At 39.5% G+C, this 19,774-nt stretch overlaps 1 protein-coding gene across 4 annotated transcripts in view; it reads left to right on the top strand.

Annotated features, from left to right (window-relative positions):
* Positions 1–3,335: 3,335 nt before the first annotated feature.
* The window catches only part of npnta (nephronectin a), a 50,592-nt gene continuing 34,153 nt past the window's right edge, over positions 3,336–19,774 (top strand). Inside the window, exons 1-2 of one of the 4 annotated variants that reach the window (XM_044347056.1) lie at positions 3,336–3,841; positions 14,895–14,995. In XM_044347056.1, coding sequence (XP_044202991.1) covers positions 3,771–3,841; positions 14,895–14,995 — 172 coding nt within the window. In that variant the 5' untranslated portion in view covers positions 3,336–3,770. The remainder of the gene's footprint in view (positions 3,842–14,894; positions 14,996–19,774) is intronic. The other 3 variants (XM_044347058.1, XM_044347059.1, XM_044347060.1) reach the window with 3 other exon arrangements.

Here is a 19,774-nt window from a genome sequence, read left to right on the forward strand (position 1 = left end):
TGGCAGTACTTAAAGATTGCATGAGAGAAAGAATATTGAGGCGTGAAGTGGGTCGACTCAACCCAAACACCCAGGGCTGGAGGGTGACAAAATTCTTTGTTTAGACTGAATAGGTGAGAAATCTGAGGCTTTTTTTTTTTTTTCAATGTGCAGCTGTTTTTGGTAATTCTTAGCTTGATTCAGGAGGCCTTTCTAGCACTACAGCATATCATGTCATGACACACTGGGCTGAATGCATTTTTTTATTGTGTAAATCTCAATTCAAAGGGTGCACAATATCAGCTGAATTCATAACAAATGAATTTATGCATTTTTGGACCAAAATGAAGCTGTAACTGAACAAAATTTCAGTGCATTGTTTATTGTCTTACCATTTACACAGTGAGTAGCCTTTATAAATCAGCAGAAAAAGCAATAGTTGACATTTTGGGAAATACACTTATTTGCTTTCTTGCCAAAAGTTACTGTGTACAAAAGTTATATATAACTGTGGTGTAAAGACTGGGAAAAGACAATAGGTGACAAAATCTGCCTTCCAAAGCTCACTAATTAACATGCTACATTTTATTTCTTTAATTCGTACAAAAACCAAAGTGTAAAAATGACAAGTTGTGGTTTTAATGGCGTTTATTTGCTGCACTATTTATCGGCCTGCATAATGACTTCCTGCCAGGCAACTAGCAGTGACTCCAGGACGTCACTCTCGTATAGCCCGACCAATATTGGATTTTTGAGGCTGATACAGATATTGATATTTGAGAGTTTTAAAAAATCTGATAATTATACATCGGTTGGTATTCATTCTCTTTACACAACCCATAATATAAACAATTTTGTTGTTTTTGTAACAGTTGTGACCACGAAATGTACTGGGCAGGATGTTGTGGCTATTCTCTGGTGGGAAAACTATAGAATGGTGACACTGTCTCAAACATACAGTATCTTTGTTACTTCTGTAGTTCAATTTCTTGTCATTAATCATATGATATATAAGCCGATACGATACATCTGTACTGAGCTAATAGCCTGGCCGATTTATCAGTGGTTTTCTGCTATTTCCAGTCTTTATGCTAAGCTAAGCTAACTGTCTCCTGGCTGTAGTTTCACACTTCCAGACTGATGTGAGAGTGACATCGATCATCTCATCTAACTGTCAGCAAGAAAGCGAATAAACATGTTCCCCAAAACCTTGAACTATTAACATTAAATCTTGACTTAAGACTTGAATGTGAAATAATTTCCACGAAGTTGCTCTCTACACCATCAATGGAGGTTTTCAAAAGTATCTCTGAAGTGCATAATTTGTTGCAGCAGAAAAACACTACCAGGAAATAATGGAGCTTTCATTGTTTTATTGACTTCAGTTATTACTTGTAATTAAAATTTAACTAATTTTGGTGTTTCAGACAACAGTTTTTCCATTTCATTACACTGGCAGTGTTTATAGCCATTTGTCTGCAACAGTTCACTGGGGTCCCTCCCCTGTTGGTATGAATTTTCCCTTTTGACAAACAGTGACCTTGTTTATGTGTTCTACATTACTATAGCAGGCACTGAAGTGAAGTACAAGCCCTAGCAAAATGGGTACAAGAGACCTCGGTGTTGCCCTTGCCGTTATCTTAAATAGCATGCTTCCTGCTTTATGACTTCTCATGCATTACCACTAATAAAACGTAGGTCATTTCACATATATATATATTTTTTTTCCAATAAGGAATTCATAGCATAATTATAGGAGTTCAGAGTAACAACACATTATTATGCACACATTTCCTCTTTAGTCCCAGCTGCTGTTATTTTGCACAATATTTTGTAATCTATGATGCTTTTCATCTTCTTGACACATCTGTCGTCACATTTATGCAACCCCAGACCAGTTTTTTTATGTTTATTGCCTACTTGTTTCTGCAGTAGCATAGTCTGTGTTGCTCAAAATGTAACATAATGGCTCGTTTGCCCCTGAGGGTTCATTAAAGGGTGAGTCCACCCAAATCCGCCAAATACATACAATATTTTCTCAGTTACTCCACATAATTTATGGGAAGACATGCTGCTGTTCAATTTTTCAAATGTAATTTTTCAGTGCTGTGAAATGAACAAAATAAATTCACCTCCACTGTATTGGGTTTGGCTACAGAAATCTCAGAGACATGAAGATTTCTCAAACCTTGAATAAATAAAATAGCACTCGGAATAAGTGAGATAAAATGAGTATTTTGGTTTAGCCGACCCTTTTAAAGTTTCATTTGATCAGTCACAATATACCAATATAGTTGGTAACGAGGCATGATTTGGCTAATTTGCATTCCCCAACTCCAGTGTAATAAATCAGAATGGAATCACATTTATAGAGTCCAGTCATGAAAGGAATGTGATTAATTGTGTAATTATATATAACCGGCATTTCTCCAATCACTTGCTTCTAGAGATGTCAAACCTCTGTGGCACCGCATAGATTTATTATCAAATGGGTGACAGGGCGTAACAGGCGAACAGTGCCATGTATCAAGAGAGTGCAGGGACTTTGAACAACCAGCAGTAGTCATATTAAACCTTCATCGCATTCATCTCCTGCTCCATTACTGAAAGTGATGGTGTTTGGTTACCCAGTCATTTATTTCTTTTTTTTTTTTCTTTCTTCTCGTTGAGTCCGTGCTGGAGAAAAAAAAAATTATTGGCTGACTTGGATTCTTGTAGCAGAAGGCTGTCACATCAGAAAATGAGGCCCCCAGATAGAAAGACTAGAATATGACACTAGACTTTGAATATGAAGTGCTGCTCATGAGTCAGGCAGAAGATAATCGCGCTAATAGAATCAGACAATGAATAATAAAGACCCAGCAGTTGCATATAGGGTGCATCAAGTTTGCAAAAAGTAGGTTGTAGAAGGTTTGATGAGAAAATAGCATTCAAGAAAAAGTACCTGATGGCGCCTTTCTTAGAGCAATAGACAAAATATCTGAAACAAAAGCAAAGTCTGTGGCTGGAATCTTTTGTTTCAAAAATATTTCAATCAAAACACTTGTGTTTTTATTTACAATAATGACAGGTCCAACAAAAGCCTTTCTATTTATTTAAGCCCTCCTGAATCTGTGTCAAACCTGTTATTTGGCATTTTTGCTGCTTATCTTTGTGTCCTCTCCAAATTCATCCCCAGTAATTTTCACTGCATTGTTTTAACTGAGTGAGCAACATCTACCTGGGTGGGCGATGCACCTGCGTGCCTCAGCAGGCTATGCAATTAATTAAGGCATTTCTAAAGCATGCGCAGCACGGCGCTGCATCTGGAGCTTCCTAGTAGCTGTGCGTTACATTAAAAGTCCCACAAGTCCTGCTGGTTGGATATCCGCGATGTTTTTGGCCGCTTTTTAATGAAAAGGGGGGGAGCTGTTGGAGTGGGTGCTGCTGGTTGGAGAGCCCGCTGACTGAACTTGTGAGGAGAGAGAGAGAGAGAGGGAGCTGTGCGCTCTCTTCCCGGCAGAGTGCGTCCCGCACCACACACACACACATACACACACACACACACACACACATACACATACATACACACATCGGCGCTACTCTACTTCCAAGCAGCGGACTGGTTTCTCTCACGCACCTCCTGAATATCTCACATGAGCAGTCTGAAGGACGCCAGCAGACCTTTCTTACCTGTGCACCTCCAGCGTGCGTCAAAGCAACTCTGCTGTTTCTTCATCTAATTGTTTCCTCCGCGGTTTCCTGCCCGGTGCTTTTGGATTACGGAGAATAACAAGCAAACTCTCGAGATCATGGAATTATGGATAAAGTTGATGTTGTTGTACAGCTGCTGCTTCGGAGCAAGTGCAGACTTTGACGGCAGGTAAGGGCACATATTGCTCGCATGATCCGCATTCTTGAAATAAACTATCACTTCATTTTGAAGCTGCAATTATTCGAGTGTTAGTTTAATCCATCTTGTGTGAAACTGCTCCTTCGGTTCAGCACCGCACTTTGCCGGGCTGGTTGCAAACTGAAGCATTATTTCAAGATCTCCAAACTGTGAAGCTCATTTTAGATATGACTGAAAACATGTTGCTCCTATGAAATTACAACCTTTTTTCAGACTATTAGTCTAACTTTTATTGTAATTTAAAAAATACTTATTGTTTTTGCATCTCAACACACGAGGCAGTGTTTACATGAGCTAAAATCACACCAAGCGGTTCTTGTCTTGTGCAGATATCAGGCTGATTATAAAGCGATTTGACAGCACATTGCCCGGTGTTTCATGTTCAAACACGAATCTGTGAGAAGACAGAGGTGTGGAGACGTGCTAGACCCCGAAGAATGCACGTGTCCGAGATTTCGATCAGCCTATAGGTGCATTTGAGTTGAACATGATGGATGATGGCTGGGTTCTTTTTTTTTTTTTTACTGGCATGCATAATAAAACTAGGCTGTAATTTAGGTCTTACTCTGACCTTTTACTTTGAAGCAATTACATAAAAATGGGGAAAAAGTAATTTCATCAGTATTGGTAAAATGCTCATTTGTTTCTTGGCTAGGACAATTTGTTAAGAATGCCTTTACAGTTTAAAGAGGTAAGTGAAATCAAAACTGTCTTTCGTGTGTCAGTTGGACTGTAATCCATCCAAACAGTGAGAGAGTTACACAGAATCCTACTGCCAAATTTCCTACACCTCCAACAAAAGAAAGCAGCATTGTACTTTATTTTTCCTCATGTATCTCTGTCAGACAGGCTGAGCCCCCAAAGCAGAATCCCCTCTCATGTTTCACGTTTTCAAATGAATGAAAAACTTTTGAAGATTATTGGAGGTAATTGTTATTGAAATAGTGTGCTTGAATTTCAAAAAGCCCTTTCAGACCGACATTGCCATTCCACCTGCTTGTTGATAGACTTTGACATCTGCAGGTATATAGCCTTTTTTGTCCTCCTCAGCTCTTTCAATTCAGTTTTTCTGCTGTGTTCAAAAGTATTTCAAAAGAAGCAATTTGGATATCAGAGGTTGCAGCAAGGAGTGAAAGACTGTGTGTGCAAGACAGAGAATGAAGGAGAGAGTGTTGCAGAAATTTTTAGTTGAGCATTTGCCAGCACATATATTATTACTGATGACAGTTTTTTTCTTAATCACCATGGCTAATGTCTGTGTCACAAGCCGTGGTCTGATGAGATGTGTAGGGCTTTAACTTTTATTTCACGCATTGCCTTTGTGTAATGATCATTTACTTCAACCTATAGCAGCAGCATATTGTACATTATTAACATCGCTGCTGATGGAGTGGCTTGTCACCATGGTCATAATTTGCCAATTTTTATGGGTATAAACTTGCCCGGGCCTGAGTCTCTGTTTCAATATTAATTCATTGAGAGAATATCCCCTGAGACCGAGCACAAGCAAAAAAGCCATTTATTGTCTCCCTCGCTTATTGCCTTTTAGAAAGCGTTCCTAACAGGCTTATCCATCTAGTCCTGAAGGGTCCTTCACGGGCATCATTGGCAAGATCATTTTGTTCTCCCATAGCAGCACATAATATGCTTACCTGCAAATCTCTGGCAAAAAACCTTGCACTGTTTGTTGCCACTTTTTATTCCAACCAAGGACTCAACAACAGCCGATTTCCTGTCATGTACAGAAGACTTTGCCAAAACTAAAAGCAACACATAGAGGATATTCTTCCCTAGTGATGTCACTGAATTGTTATATCCAACGCAGCCAAGCAGCACATACCAGACCTCCTCGGTAATAATCCAAAGCTGTGAACTACTGCCAGGTTATGTTGGGGTTGTAATATCAGACCCTCATTTGGGCTTTCAGGGGTTGAGAATGAGTGCGAAAACACTGTCAAAATTACATTTATGGATAGCTTTATAATCAGTATGACTTTTTGAAAGTTAAAAGTAATTTATATTGTTTTCTCAACATTCAGAGAGAATGTACCAACATCTTTATTACAAATCATAGAAAACATTTTAAATGTAAACCAGACATAAGATTTCTGAGAGTGAACATTAAGTCAGACTCCGCGACTGCCTTTTGAGAAAGATGTGTTCCTTTACTTGACCTAGCAGAAGAACACACAGTATATCAATAAAGTGACAAGTTCAGGTTGCAGGAAAATGCAGCAGTATCTCAGTTTATACATAGCATTTCTCCCTGGTATTTGTTGTCATAGTTATCAAGCAAACTACATAGTCGGAGTGAGTCTCACAGGGAATAAGCGGATATCAATTGAGAAATGGATTTAAAGTGCCGTATTAACAATTGAACCTACTGTATGTCTTAAGTCATGTTCTGTGAAATATTGTGTGTAATTAGAGTATACTGGCATGGACATCAACATGTCATTATGTCATCTTTACAAAGAAAGATTGAGAAAGAATAGAAATAGTTGTAGCAAGGTCAGGTCCTAATTGTTGTCTGTCGGCAGACAGACAACAGACTGCTGCGCAATACAGTGTGAGAGCAGACTGTGATGCAATCCAGTGAATTCTAAAGCCATTTAGTAAATTCTACCTTTGCGAAACTTACAGTGTTGTTAACTGTGTCAGACAGGTGTTGATTTTGTGGCACTTTGTAGTTTCTGGGACCACAGAGTCACTGCCCATCTTCCCCACCTGTTCAGACTACACCTAGACACTCCATGTTAGGGCTTATCAACTTCTCATTTCCTTTAAAGCACACACACACACACACACACAAAGCAAAACATTGAACATGCTTTTATCTGTTTATTTGGAAGGGTTGCACTTCGTTATAAGTCAGTTTTGACAAAAGTGTCTGCCAGATGACTGTGAAGTAATGTAAAAATACAATATATTGCATTGCATTATATTGTAAGATTTTGCTCTTACATATACTTATGAATGAGGTGGACAGCTTTCAATATGATTCATTCCAGTACAACGCCACCTCAATGTACAGCCTGAAAAGTGGCGTAGAATTGCGTCAACATACAAATTCTTATATCAGAGGAATCAGCAAAACATTTTTAGAAGTGTTTTTTGCTGAGCTATTATGTTGCATTGCATTACATCATACAGGTGTTTGTATTTTTCTGGCCAATCAGTGAATATCCTCCACTACAGTGTGTCGTATTCCTCCTTAAAAGCATTTGCATTTAATAGGCCAGCTGATTCCTCACTTTAAATCTTTCCCTCAGGTATTTGTCAATATCCTACATCGTGCTATGTGTTAATTCAGATTCAGATTCAGACAACTTAAATGATCCCAAGAAGGGCAATTCATTTGCAGCTTACCCAGTCCATATACACCACTCCAAAACTTACAGGCAAGGTATATGTCAGATGCAACAGATCAACAAATCAAGAAAACAATGAGCAGCAGTAAGTAAAATAAAGCATTTTGTTATCGTTCATATAAATAACCAAGTTTAAAAGAATGTATCAGTCATTTAAAATGACTATTACTGTTGGCATTTAGTTTAGTAGCCTGATAGCGGAAGGAATGAAGAACTTACAGTAGCGGCTTGTTCTCCTAAGGGGCACATTATAACGCCGGACTGAGGGCATTACAGTGAATTCACTGGACAGAACACGGTCACACTGGCCGATAATTCCTTTTGCTTTCTGGGCCACCTGTTTCTCCCAGAGGGAGCACAAGTCTCATTGCTCTTTGCAATGATCTTGCAATGATCTTGGAGCAGACCTTCACAATACCATTTAGGCTATTCTTGTCCTTCACAGACAACCCATTAAACTAGCAAATAAATGAGAAAGTGAGAAGACTTTCAATGAATAACTGATAAAAATTACATAAAAAAGTATCACAGACACGAAAAGGATTGAGCTTCTGTATTAAGTGGATTCTTTCCACGTTCGACAACCGACTCTGTGTTTACCTCGAACTTGAGTTGAGAGTCGAACACTGTCCCTAGATACTTATAAGTATCAACAATTTGAACATCCTTTCCATGTATAATGTTAACATTTTGTTTGTCATAATTCGGCATGAAATCAATAATTAATTCCTTAGTTTTTGATATGTTAAGGTCAAGGAAGTTATCATCGCACCGTTTAACAAAGGCAGGTAGGGCACAACCATGATCTGACTCTGAGCCCTGAAGAAGAGACAATAGGGTGGTGTCATCACAGAATTTCATAGCTGCCCTCTTGAGAAGTCCTGCAGCTGTCTGTATACATAATAAAAAGCAGAGGGGACAGGATTCAACCCTAAGTGAGCTGGTGTTTGAGACCTTGTTGTTGGACATTCACTAAGACCTGCTGGATTCTGTCTGTTAGAAAATCTAAAAGCAAATCAAAAGCTGATGAGGTAATTTAAAAGAAGAAGCATGTCAGTCAATCAAAATATGAGCCTTCATCTTGTTAAAAGCCAAAGAGAAATCAGCGAATAAATGTCTCACATTAGATTTGGGTTTCTAAAGGTTTTCATACACTCTATTGACAATGAAGAGTTTTGCATCCTCCTCACCTTTACCAGCTTGATAAGCAAACTGCAAGGGGTCTCATTTGCCATCAGTGAGGGGGACCATATTTTTTATAAACTTCTCAAAGTTTTTCATGACAATGGATTTCAGCGCAACAGGTCTAAACCTGTCATTTAGTTCCTTAGGATTATTTTGATTTTGGGATGGGTATTATAGTGGATGTTTTCCAGATTGTAGGTATCTGGCCAAGTTCGGCACACATCTGGAAGAGTTTAGTGATGACCTCACTAAGCTGTTGAGCACAATAGCTCAAAGTGCACCCACAGATGGCATCAGGACCAGCAGTCTTCCTTATGTTCACCCACTTAAATAGGGCTGTGACACATTCCTGCAATATTACAATATCATTCTGAGGTACAAGAGACCCTCTAAGGATGGAAACATTTTCAGAGAACTCAGACCTTTCAAAGTGAGAGAAAAATAAGTTGAAAGTGTTCAGCAAATCAGAATCTTCCACCCCATTTACATAGACGGATTGTTTAGTCTCATTTGCACATTGATTAATAGAGGCCATTGTTTTAATCTCTTGCTAGGCTGCTCTAAAATAGCCACTGCTATATTGCATTTCTGTCTTTTCCCTATACTTCATTTTAGCTTTCCTTATTTCATTACGCACTTCACTGGAGACAACTTTTTTCTCCAGAGGATCGTCAATATAATATGTCTGTTTCTTTTTATTAATAACTGATTGAAGTTCTTTTGTTACCCAAGGCTTGTTATTTGGATGAGTACCAACCTTTTTAGTTAGGATGACTTAGTCAACACAGAAAATAATATATGTGTACAGTCAAAGCATGCTTGAAGAGAGGAGACACTGTCCTCTGACCAACTCCTCACTGTTCTCTTCACACACTCAAGGCACCTGAAGGAGGGTTTGTACATAGGCATAAGATACATACTTCTGTGATAGAAGGTATCAAAGGAAGGCATGTGCAAAGATTTGTCAGCACCGCCGATTGAACCATAACAAACATCGATTATAGAGTTCTTTTGTGTGGTGGCACAGATCACATACTGTTCATACGTCCTCAAAGTCTTATTTAGTTGACATTGATTAAAATCGCCAAGGATAACTTTAGGGGCATCCAAGCAGACTGAGTCTAGCCTATGCATTATGTTAGCTATCAGCTGTGCAGCAGCGGATGCATTGACTCGTGGATTTATAACATCTATGAAAAAACAGCTGTTGGAATTTGTGTGGCAAGTAGTAAGGGTTGAGTGAGATTGTCAGCAGTTTGATGTCTGGGGAACATATCCTGTCCCAGATTACAACGGTGTTACAGTACCTCTGGTTGACACAAGAAGCACACGCCCCCTCCACATTGCTTGTTGGTAATTGTCAGTGACTGGTCCAATCGGAATGGGCTACCAAACCCACTTACTGACAGGTCCTCGCCCTGGTGTGATTCGCTGAGTCATGTTTCAGTAAAAGAGAGACAGGTTTCCTTCACTTGGCGTTTGAATTTGGCACACACTTCCAGCTCATCTAACTTGTTGCAGATAGACTGCACGTTAGAGAGGACTGTTGGTAGTGCAGGAAGCTTGCGGTGATCACTGAGACCCATACTCTTAAGTCTATGGTGTATTTCACCCCTTCTCCCTCTTTTCCGACGATTAGTCTTTTATCCGATCTGCAAAGCTCTGTTGGAATGCTCACTGGCACAACACCATTTGTTGAAGACTGTAGGGATAGGAGAAGCTCGTGACTGAGGTTGAGTCTCCCGGGGATAACGCCATGATATCCACCCACATCATGTCTGATCTCCTAGCAGGTGTAAAAGATATCACGCATAAAAGTGCGAAAAACTCCACAAATGTCCCCATAGTCCATATCATTTGATATTTGACATATAACTTCATACACATGAGATTTTGCACGTAGGATGGATGTTAAAAACAATTAATCAGGGCGGGTAGGCTACTCGAGTCGCACACTGTGAAGAGCCTCAGAAGTGTGATGTGAATGTCTTGGCAGCCCGCGTGCAGATCTGGCAGCGTGTGCAGCCGAGTTGGTTCATTAAGATACCAGACACCTGATGACTCTACAAGCTCATGCCTTCCAACTGAGCTCGGCAGGTTCCAGCAAGTCTATCGCCCAAGATACTACAAACGCAGCAATCAACATATATGGCAATTTGTGAGAAAAATCCATTCAACAGTCACGCTTTCCATGCTTCAATATGGATTCATGATATGGATTCATGGATGATAGGACTACCTTCATGGTCCTCGTTACCAACTCTGTGAGCAATGGACTGACACTTCGCTTTCAGGCAGAGAACATCAGACAGCTCTGTATTAATGAGTAAAACAACCAGAGAAGAATGGTATTTCCATTGTGGATATGAACCTCTCAGATTCTGCTGGGAGTCTGGTAGTCCTGTACTTGAGAAGAGGTGTTACATGGCGTGCGTGAAGGTTAATAATTATCTGCTTGAGTTCCTTTAACAATTTAGGATCATTATTCAGAGCCTCGGGATAATAAATACAGGTATTATGCTCACATCCATTTGATATGCCGGCTCTCCATTTAGTAAGATATCACTGGGTACAAGATGTATTAGAAAAAAATGCTCTTCTCTTCTGGGCAGTGTCATTGTAGCTCCCATTGTTGATAATTGTAATTTTCAAGGCATAAATGTTCTAAGAGATGATAAATATGTATTTGATGTTGCTGCAGTCTTGATGTGATGAAATAGTGAGCTGATGAACTGTATTAAACCCTCAGTTTCAAGTTCAGAGTGCATTGCAATGCACAACTGCCGTGTGCTAAACTCAGCATGAAGAGGACTGAGAGAAGCAGTGAGAACATGAAAGGTGATTCCATATTCATTCTGTGCATGTGTTTATATATGAGCGTGTAGGAGAAAACATTAGAGGAAAATATTTGATTCAGTGATCCAGGACCTGTGGCATCTCATGAGGTTCCTGTCCACTTATCACTCCCACTGGGCCAAACAGACCTCCCAGACACCTCTCGCCTACCATTCACTGGAATTCTGTAGGAGTTAAAACTCCTTTGCTCACAGTCTTCATAACATCATGTGCTCAGAGTCATAATATCATGCTCCTCTGATCTTGCCATGTTGATAAAACTTGCAATATAATATATTAAAGTCCCCCAAACAAAAAAAATATCAGCTCTACTCTATCACATTATTCATCTCCTGCTACTGGGAAACTTCCGGAGATTCATCATTGCTTTTTCTTGACCATATTATTTTATTTAATCAAAGCCACATAAGGCTTTTCCACACTATACATGTCACAGTATAAGCAGAGGTGTAAATAATAAAATTAATGACGGCTGAATTACATTTAACTGCTTTGGTTTCAGGGTCCTGCTATTGTGTATGCTGACTCACTGTCACGCTGTCATAGCTTACTTGAATACTTACTTGAACAGCCATCACTAATGTTAATAGTAATACCTGTGCTTCTCTTACTATGACAAGTCAAAAATGTCGGCTGTCAAAAGGACCTTTTTGAGCATAGAATTACAAGAGTAGCAGTTACAGAATTTGCTGAAGTTTTTAATCCTGACAAAAACAAAAAAAACATTACAAGATTGAACAATCAAGGAGCAACATTGGTACTTAACACCACAAAATTATTGCCTCAGAAATTACCACAAGGATGAGTAAGGATGAGTAATACATCTGCTATTAATGGCTTGGTTGCCATTTCAAAAGAACTTTTATCCAAGGCCATTACATTACATTTAGTGACATGCCTTGGTGTGAAAAACTGGCTATTTTTACAGTGAGGTGGAGCTCTGGCACAAAACAAAATATCTCTTTAACCAAAGAAATCTTTTGTAAACGGTTTAATGTGTCAGTATATCTGCAGTGGCTTGCTACTGGGAGTTATTTGGTGTGATGATTTCTCTGTAATGATGTATAACTTCACAGGAATACAAGACCATTAGGCTACACAGGAGCAGGCACGCCCAAAGCACCATAAACTCTTCTCACATGATGCCTCCATATTTTAAGAGGATAATCACCGTATGCACACATATGAATAAATTCAGAGTGCTTTCAAGCCGATCAGGTTGACATCAGCTTCCAGTCACCACATCTAAATATCACTGAAATGTCACGGGATGTAAGATTTTCTTGAAGGTGTCCCTGTCCTCCAAAATGAAGTGAATTTTGCCAGAGGCAGAGATTTGTTTTGTTTTATGTACCAAGTTTACAGTACGGAGGAACAACAGGTGCCATGTTTGTGCATGTGTGTGGGTGCATGTCACTTGCAGAGATAGCAGCATCTAAACCTGGATGGCATCCAAATCTCTCCTCTCCTCTCCTCTCCTCTCCTCTCCTCTCCTCTCCTCTCCTCTCCTCTCCTCTCCTCTCTTCTCCTCTCTTCTCCTCTCCTCTCCTCTCCTCTCCTCTCTTCTCCTCTCTTCTCCTCTCTTCTCCTCTCCTCTCTTCTCCTCTCCTCTCTTAAACTGTGTGTGCTTGGAGTTTCTCCCTGCCTGACTGCCTTCCTGCTTGCCAGGCAGCAGACAAACATTTTCCCTGGATCTGCCACTCTCACTTAGCATCCATCGTGTTTTTTTCCAATGAGGTGATTGGCAGCGGGGGCAAGCATTAGCATTTCCTCATCTTGGCATAGAGACACTAACAGGCAGGGATAGCGGCAAAGGATGTGCCCTGAATACTGAGCAACAGCTCCACTCTCTCATTGAGGCACAAAAGAAAGCATCTTTTGTGTTTAAGGAAGTATATCAAGAGAACTACTCCTTTGTTTTGTAACTAGATTACTGTGTTTCCAGCTCCTATGTGCAACTCAAAACCTGCATAAACAGTGTAGGTCATTCACTTTTCACATATTGGATTGATTCAATGATCTACAGAAAACTCTCATGTACTCAAAACCTCTCATATTAATGATGAAAGAGCAGTTTCAGTGCTTAAGGAGATGGATCGTAATCTTCATTGCACTGTAGCAAAAATATACCCAACTTGGTCTTTCCTAGCTACTGATTCATTTATTATTTGCTAGATTTGAGGTAACATTTCAGAGCCAGCCTCTCAAAGTATGCAGCTTGGGTTTTCATCAGTATCCTTAAATGGACTCATTCCTTCGCCTTATTCTCTCCATAAATATGTGGTGAGCCTCGGTACAGATAAAAAGGTAATCCACAAGCACTGTCTGCCAAGAAGCTATTTCTTGCTCTGAGCAGAATAGAACATGGTGTAACAAAAACATCCGGCTGTAATTTCTCTTAGAGGAATTGCAGTACTTGGGGAAAAAAACCTATATCTGTATAAAAACTAATACCTTCCCGTTCTCTCTGAAGCAGAGATATTATCTTCCACTGTCATGAAATGGTGTGGTTTAAATATAATATACAGTGACACACACACTGACATGCATTTCTGTGATAAATGGAGATGGGGAGCATACTGTATTTTCAAGGGCACCTGGCTGTACATGGCTTTTAATCTGTTTCATAAGCCTTCTCAGGTTTGAGTGTCAGTGGTGCACTGATGCACACCAACACTTAAATACGAATCGGGGCTGGCAGGCTTTCAGCACAGGTCTCCAGTTTTACACCAGACACACCAACACGATCTGATGTGCTGTCAGTTTAATTTGTATGACGCAAAGATAATCTGCTATATTCATTTTCTGAAAAGTCAGCCTTCAACACCCTGAGAAAATCAAAAGCAGTGTCAGTTTTTTATTTTATCTCACAATGCATGTAATAAAAGTAAAGAAATTACCATTTTTGTTTAGAGTGGAAACAATTTGTTGATTAATTTATGAGTCTGTTGACAGAAAATTAATTGGCAACTATCCTGAGAATTCATTAATTGTTTTTCAAGCAAAAATAGCAAACAATACTTGTTTCCAGTTTTCTTACATGTGACTATTTGCTGCTTTTTCTGTTTTCTATGATAGAAATTTTAATATCTTTGCATTTAAAAGAAGAATAAAAGAAGTGATTAGAGGATATCACCTCATAGTGGGCATTTTACTATTTTCTGACAAGATAATAAATTGATTAATTAAGGGAATAATCTGCAGATTAATTGGTAATGGAATTATTGTTAGTTGAAGGCTTAGTTTTATTAAGAAAAGCTGCTTGCACACATTGTTTGTTTTCCAGCCGGACATGACTTCTATCACACAATCAACATCTGCCTTTGAGGGAATATATTTAATGGTACGGTACTATCAAGACAACATACTATTAATTATCACTGGTGTCACTGAAAAGGTGCAATTTAAGTATTTTTCTTCCTGGACGTGCAACAGAATTTGTGAAAGCCTTTCATTCCTGCTCACTGTATACATGAAAACATCGACAGCAGGAACATGAAATAAATCACGTGAAGGCTTTGAAGCCTCCCTCTAAACAACATTGAAAAGACCCCTGCTTTTCATCAAGACATTTTAATTGGCTGTGAACTAATTATGTCATCCCCTCACAGGTGGCCACGGCAGATGGCCTCGTCCAATGGTCTGTGTCGATACGGGGCCAGAGTGGACTGCTGCTGGGGATGGACACGTCGATCCTGGGGTCACTGCCAGCGTGAGTGCCACCATGCCTGCAACTGCTGGTGGGGGCAAGCAGGGCTAACAAGGTTGCCAGGTTTCAAGCTGGGGTCAAAGATGCTATTAGACAGAGGAGACGATGTAACACTACCACAGTGACTAAAAGCTTGGGGGAAACACACACATGCACGTTATCACAGCAGAGACACATACAGCTAATGGAGCATCACACCTGGGACAATTTTTGAGTAAAGATTGATGGTACTGGCTGGTTGGACTGGAGGACTGCCTGACATTTATATTCACACTGCGGGTTGCCATAATGAGAGAGAGACTATAGCTGCAAGTGGACACATTTAAGGGTAGATAGGAAATTGATTATAAATTACTACTGTGTGAAAACAAGCTAGCTAACAACTACCAGAACAAGAAATACAGGAATATTGCGTGAACATAATCCATGGTGTTGTCAGGTATACCGACCTCAACTCATTGGCATATTCAGCACCGTCACTTAAAGGATTCAGAGGATGTGTCCTGTCATTTCTTCGTTTAGTATCGCAGCATCACACTCCTGTATCAAATTGCCTCCATATGAAATATTCACATGTGACATGTTAACATATTTACATTGTGTGAAGTTCCTCTGCTCTCCTCTAATACTACCCAGAGAAGTGTGAATATACTAACATGGGTTTCAAATCTGGCCAGTTGCCTCACAAATGTCAAATCCTCTGCATGGCTTGGTGCCTGTGATGGTATAGCTGTTGCTTTGCCATGGAGCTTTCATCAGGATGGGGTTATATTATACAAATAGGTCTTTTCCACTGCAGGGAATTAGAAACCCACATCATAAAAGAATAGTTCAATATTTTGGGAAATATCCTTATTGAATTCCTTGCTGAGGGTTAGATGAGAAAATCGATACCACTCTGATACTGTATGCCTGTTGCAGCTGTTAAGCTATAGCCAGCAGCTGATTCGCTTAGCTTAGCATAAAGACTGCAAACAGGGGAACGGCTAACTTGGTGCAAAATCTGAGAGCGGTATCCATCTTCTCATCTCATTCTCAGCATGAAAGTGAGCATATTTCATTTATTTCCTACAATGTCGAAATATTGCTTTTACACGTAGCCATGGTAATGTGTTCTGGATTTGTTTTCACTGTTCTTTGCCCACTTTAGGAATGTGCTCCTGAAATTAAATGTTGACACTTACCAGGCAATGATACTAAATCCAAGTTCCAGGTACTCTTGTGGGATAGCTGGCAGGGCTGTGGATCATATTTGGTCAAGCCAACAAAACGTAACCACCATTTCACTACCGCAACCAGGATATCCAAAACTTTTCAAAATTAAAAAGTAATTGAGACCACTTGTTGGACCAACAAGGCAAAGTCTGGAAATGTTGGAGATTTCAACTTTTTTTTGGAATTATTTTCCTTCATGTACAATGTTTCATCTCAAAATCACACCAAAATAAGAGAAAATCAATGTCAGGATTAATTTCTTCCATTGTTTTCTGCCCCACAACTGCACTCACATAGTGTGCAAAAGTGACGTCAGTCCTTTTTTTAATGGTATTTATCCAAAACATCTGGGTTTGTAAAACATAGTGGAAATACAAGTCAGAATCTAGCACCAAAGCCTTACAGAGTCTTAAAAGTTAAGATTATGAGACATTCCAGGTTACATCTCATTAAGTTTCTGTGGTGGAAAAGGCCTAAAAGGGTTCATAGTCCTGCATGTTGGTTATTAAATTATGTTTATTAATCCACTCATTTTGTGTTTTCCATCATTGAAATGACCATTTTTTTATTTATGTAATTGAAACTTGTACCATGCTACTGCTGACCTTTTGTTTAACTCATTGTATTTTAAGAATTTTCTTGTGGGAAATATGTCACACACTGCTTATTTTGGTCCAAAGATGCTGCTGCTTCTAAAGTAATGCTGGATTTGTTTAGTTTAGCAGCTATTTTTCACGCCAATAAAATTCCACAGAAAAGTGGCTAAGTGCCACATTTTCACTTAATGTTCGAGTGCACTGCAATATTTCTTATTTTGTTCAGGAGAATGCAAACAGTATTACTTAAGTTCATGGCCCCAGTGTTTTGTATTCCTTTTAGCTCAGCCAGATTAACCTAAGGTCTTTGCAAGACAAATCTGCTTTTTATCCACCTCTCGCATCATGTCTATTAGGAACAAAATATGATAATTTTATTCTTACATAAACACTTGGAGTCAGAAAAAATAAGTTATGCTAATGTTTTATGGGACAGACCTAGAGTCGTAGCTTGAGGGGGGTTGATTTCACGGTTGAAAATTAAATGTTTTTTGTAATAGTTGGCCTGGTTCAGAAAACACCCACCTTTTCCCGAGGCCTTGACACTTAAACAACACAATCTGTGTTGGAATGATTTAGGTAAAAGCACCACTGTTTTACTCAGACAGCTCAATTGTATCATTTGATGGTGTTTGTTTGAACATGGGGCCAGACTCAACAGTGATCCTGGCAGGAGTCAGCCATCTCAATGCCCAATAGCTCCCAGTGCATCTGTACTGGGCTCCCTGCCTTACAGCTTCCCATGTCCAGACAATTCAAGGTGGAATAGATGTTTGTTTTGGACAAGGGAGAAAAGGAAGAAGATGACTTTATTATCACAGAAGCTTAGAATTGGGGACAAGATATGATTCATGTACTCATATTTTGCCCAGTTCAAAGCTAAAAAAAAGTTGACAAAGCACATGCTGTAGCCTAGTTACAGTTCCTGTAAACAATCATTGTTTTCCCTCTAGAAATCAAGCATGATAATACATCATACAGTAAGTGGCATTTCTTGAATAAGAAATTAAGCAGTCACATAACAAAAATACATTTTTGCATCAATTGATCAATCAGCCAAACAGCAGTGTGTGAGCATGTTTTCTTTGTTGTTCTGGAGTCCCACATGTTCCATGTCGAGCCAAAAATATCAGGAAATTTTGAGCTTAAACAGCCTATCAAGCTGGTACCTTTACTTGATCACCCTTTTTTTCCCAACAAAACTATTGTGCTCACTATTGTGAGTTCGGTGAGTGCTTACCTTAATGCTTCCAAATGCTCCTGACTGGCTGCACAGCTCAAATCCATACACTTGAGACTACAATCAGTATTCCATCAAGTCAGTAAGTTGCTGATTTAAACCTTAAAGGAGGGGAGCGGAAGGTTTAGGAGAGTAAGGGAGTGTAATCACAGGTGCGTGCGTGTGTGTGCAAGTGCACCTTTGTCCACATGAGAGGATGCAGTCGCCACAGATTTCAAGTCTTGCTAAATTTGTGTGGTGATAGAAGAGATTAGATTGGAGCTATCAGATTGGGGCTTTCTCAGCCGCACAGCTCAGCGATCGGTTTGTGCAACTCCTCTCAAAGAATGAAGAATTTTATGGATCTGCAGCTTTGATTTTTTTAAAGCCCCCAGAAACGAAAGAGTGAGGGAGAGAGGAGTGTAAAAGCTAAAAGTTGGAGAAAGTAGAAATCCTGAGGTGTAAAAGAAATGGTTTAGAGGTAAGGAGTTAGAGATGATGAGTTGCTGGAGACGTCAAGAGACAGAGACAAGTGAGAAAATCAGGCAGATGGAGAAGGAGAGAGAGGAGTTTTAGATTTATAGTAAACTGAAGCTCCACTTATAAAGTACTGACAGGCCATCCGGCAGGCAGAGAAATACTTGACGCTACTTATTCTAACCAGCTGCCATCATGAACATTTTACTGCCACTGTGAGCATTTCAACTTTTGTTTAGCATTTGCATTTCTAAGAGCATTATCAGTGTAATACAGTTTACCGTAATCACACTAAAATACTTTTCATCTCACCCGCTCCTAATGAAAATGTCTGATCAACAAGTTGATCTCATTTGTCTTAATGTCCAAATAGTCCATTCAGTCAGCAAAAGCAGGAGCTTTGGTCACTTAATAGATTTGATGTCAGGCGATACAGAATCTTTGAAGTTGTTTGAGAGACAGACTTTAATTTGAAGCCAATTTCGTCCTTATTCGATGTTCTGAAGAGCAAAATTAATTGGGTTTTTCACAATAACAATCAAGAAGATGGATATTCAGTTTTTCACATAAGGAACCAACTAAAGAGCTCATGATTATACAGCTTAGCATCCATAGGATACGTTCATATTGGACAGTTCCGCAGCTACTGCAGATGAAAATTAGCTATAAGCTAACTCTGGTACCCCCAATCTGATGTCGGAAAGGCAGCAGGGGAGGAGGTTTCCGAAGCTATTTGACCCTTTTACAAGCAATGCTGATGGCGTGTACTGGCCCCTTAATGGTGTGGAGGTCAGGGTGGTAGATGGCTGTATAGCATATACTGTTTTTTTTTTCTCTTTACCTCAAACATGCAATAACGGATTTTGAAAACTGTGAATATAACACTGACATCACCTTGACAGTGGATCTGGCAAACCTCTTAGCAAACATTACATTAGGATTCATTTGGGGTTGTGTTTCTGGCTACCTGATGAATGTAAGTCCAATATTCATTTTCCTTTTAGCACTCCAACAACTCCAGAGGGAGATATCCAGGTCTTAAATGCTCAACATTAATGCCATTTGGTGCTTGGAAGGTAGTGTAGAGTGGGATTTCAGAGCTTTTGTTTTTATTTATTTATTTTTTACTGAAAATAGCTGCCTGCTGTGGCCAAAAATTATGGTGATTAGAGCAGTGAGAGTGAACCAAAACAGCAATGAGAGTGAACCAAAGCAGTAAGGTTGTGGACTGGAAAACCAAAACAAGCTGAGCTGAAAGATGCTAAAAGCAGAGAT

This window comes from Thunnus albacares, chromosome 3, assembly GCF_914725855.1.
Source record: "Thunnus albacares chromosome 3, fThuAlb1.1, whole genome shotgun sequence".
Classification (NCBI taxonomy): domain Eukaryota; kingdom Metazoa; phylum Chordata; class Actinopteri; order Scombriformes; family Scombridae; genus Thunnus; species Thunnus albacares.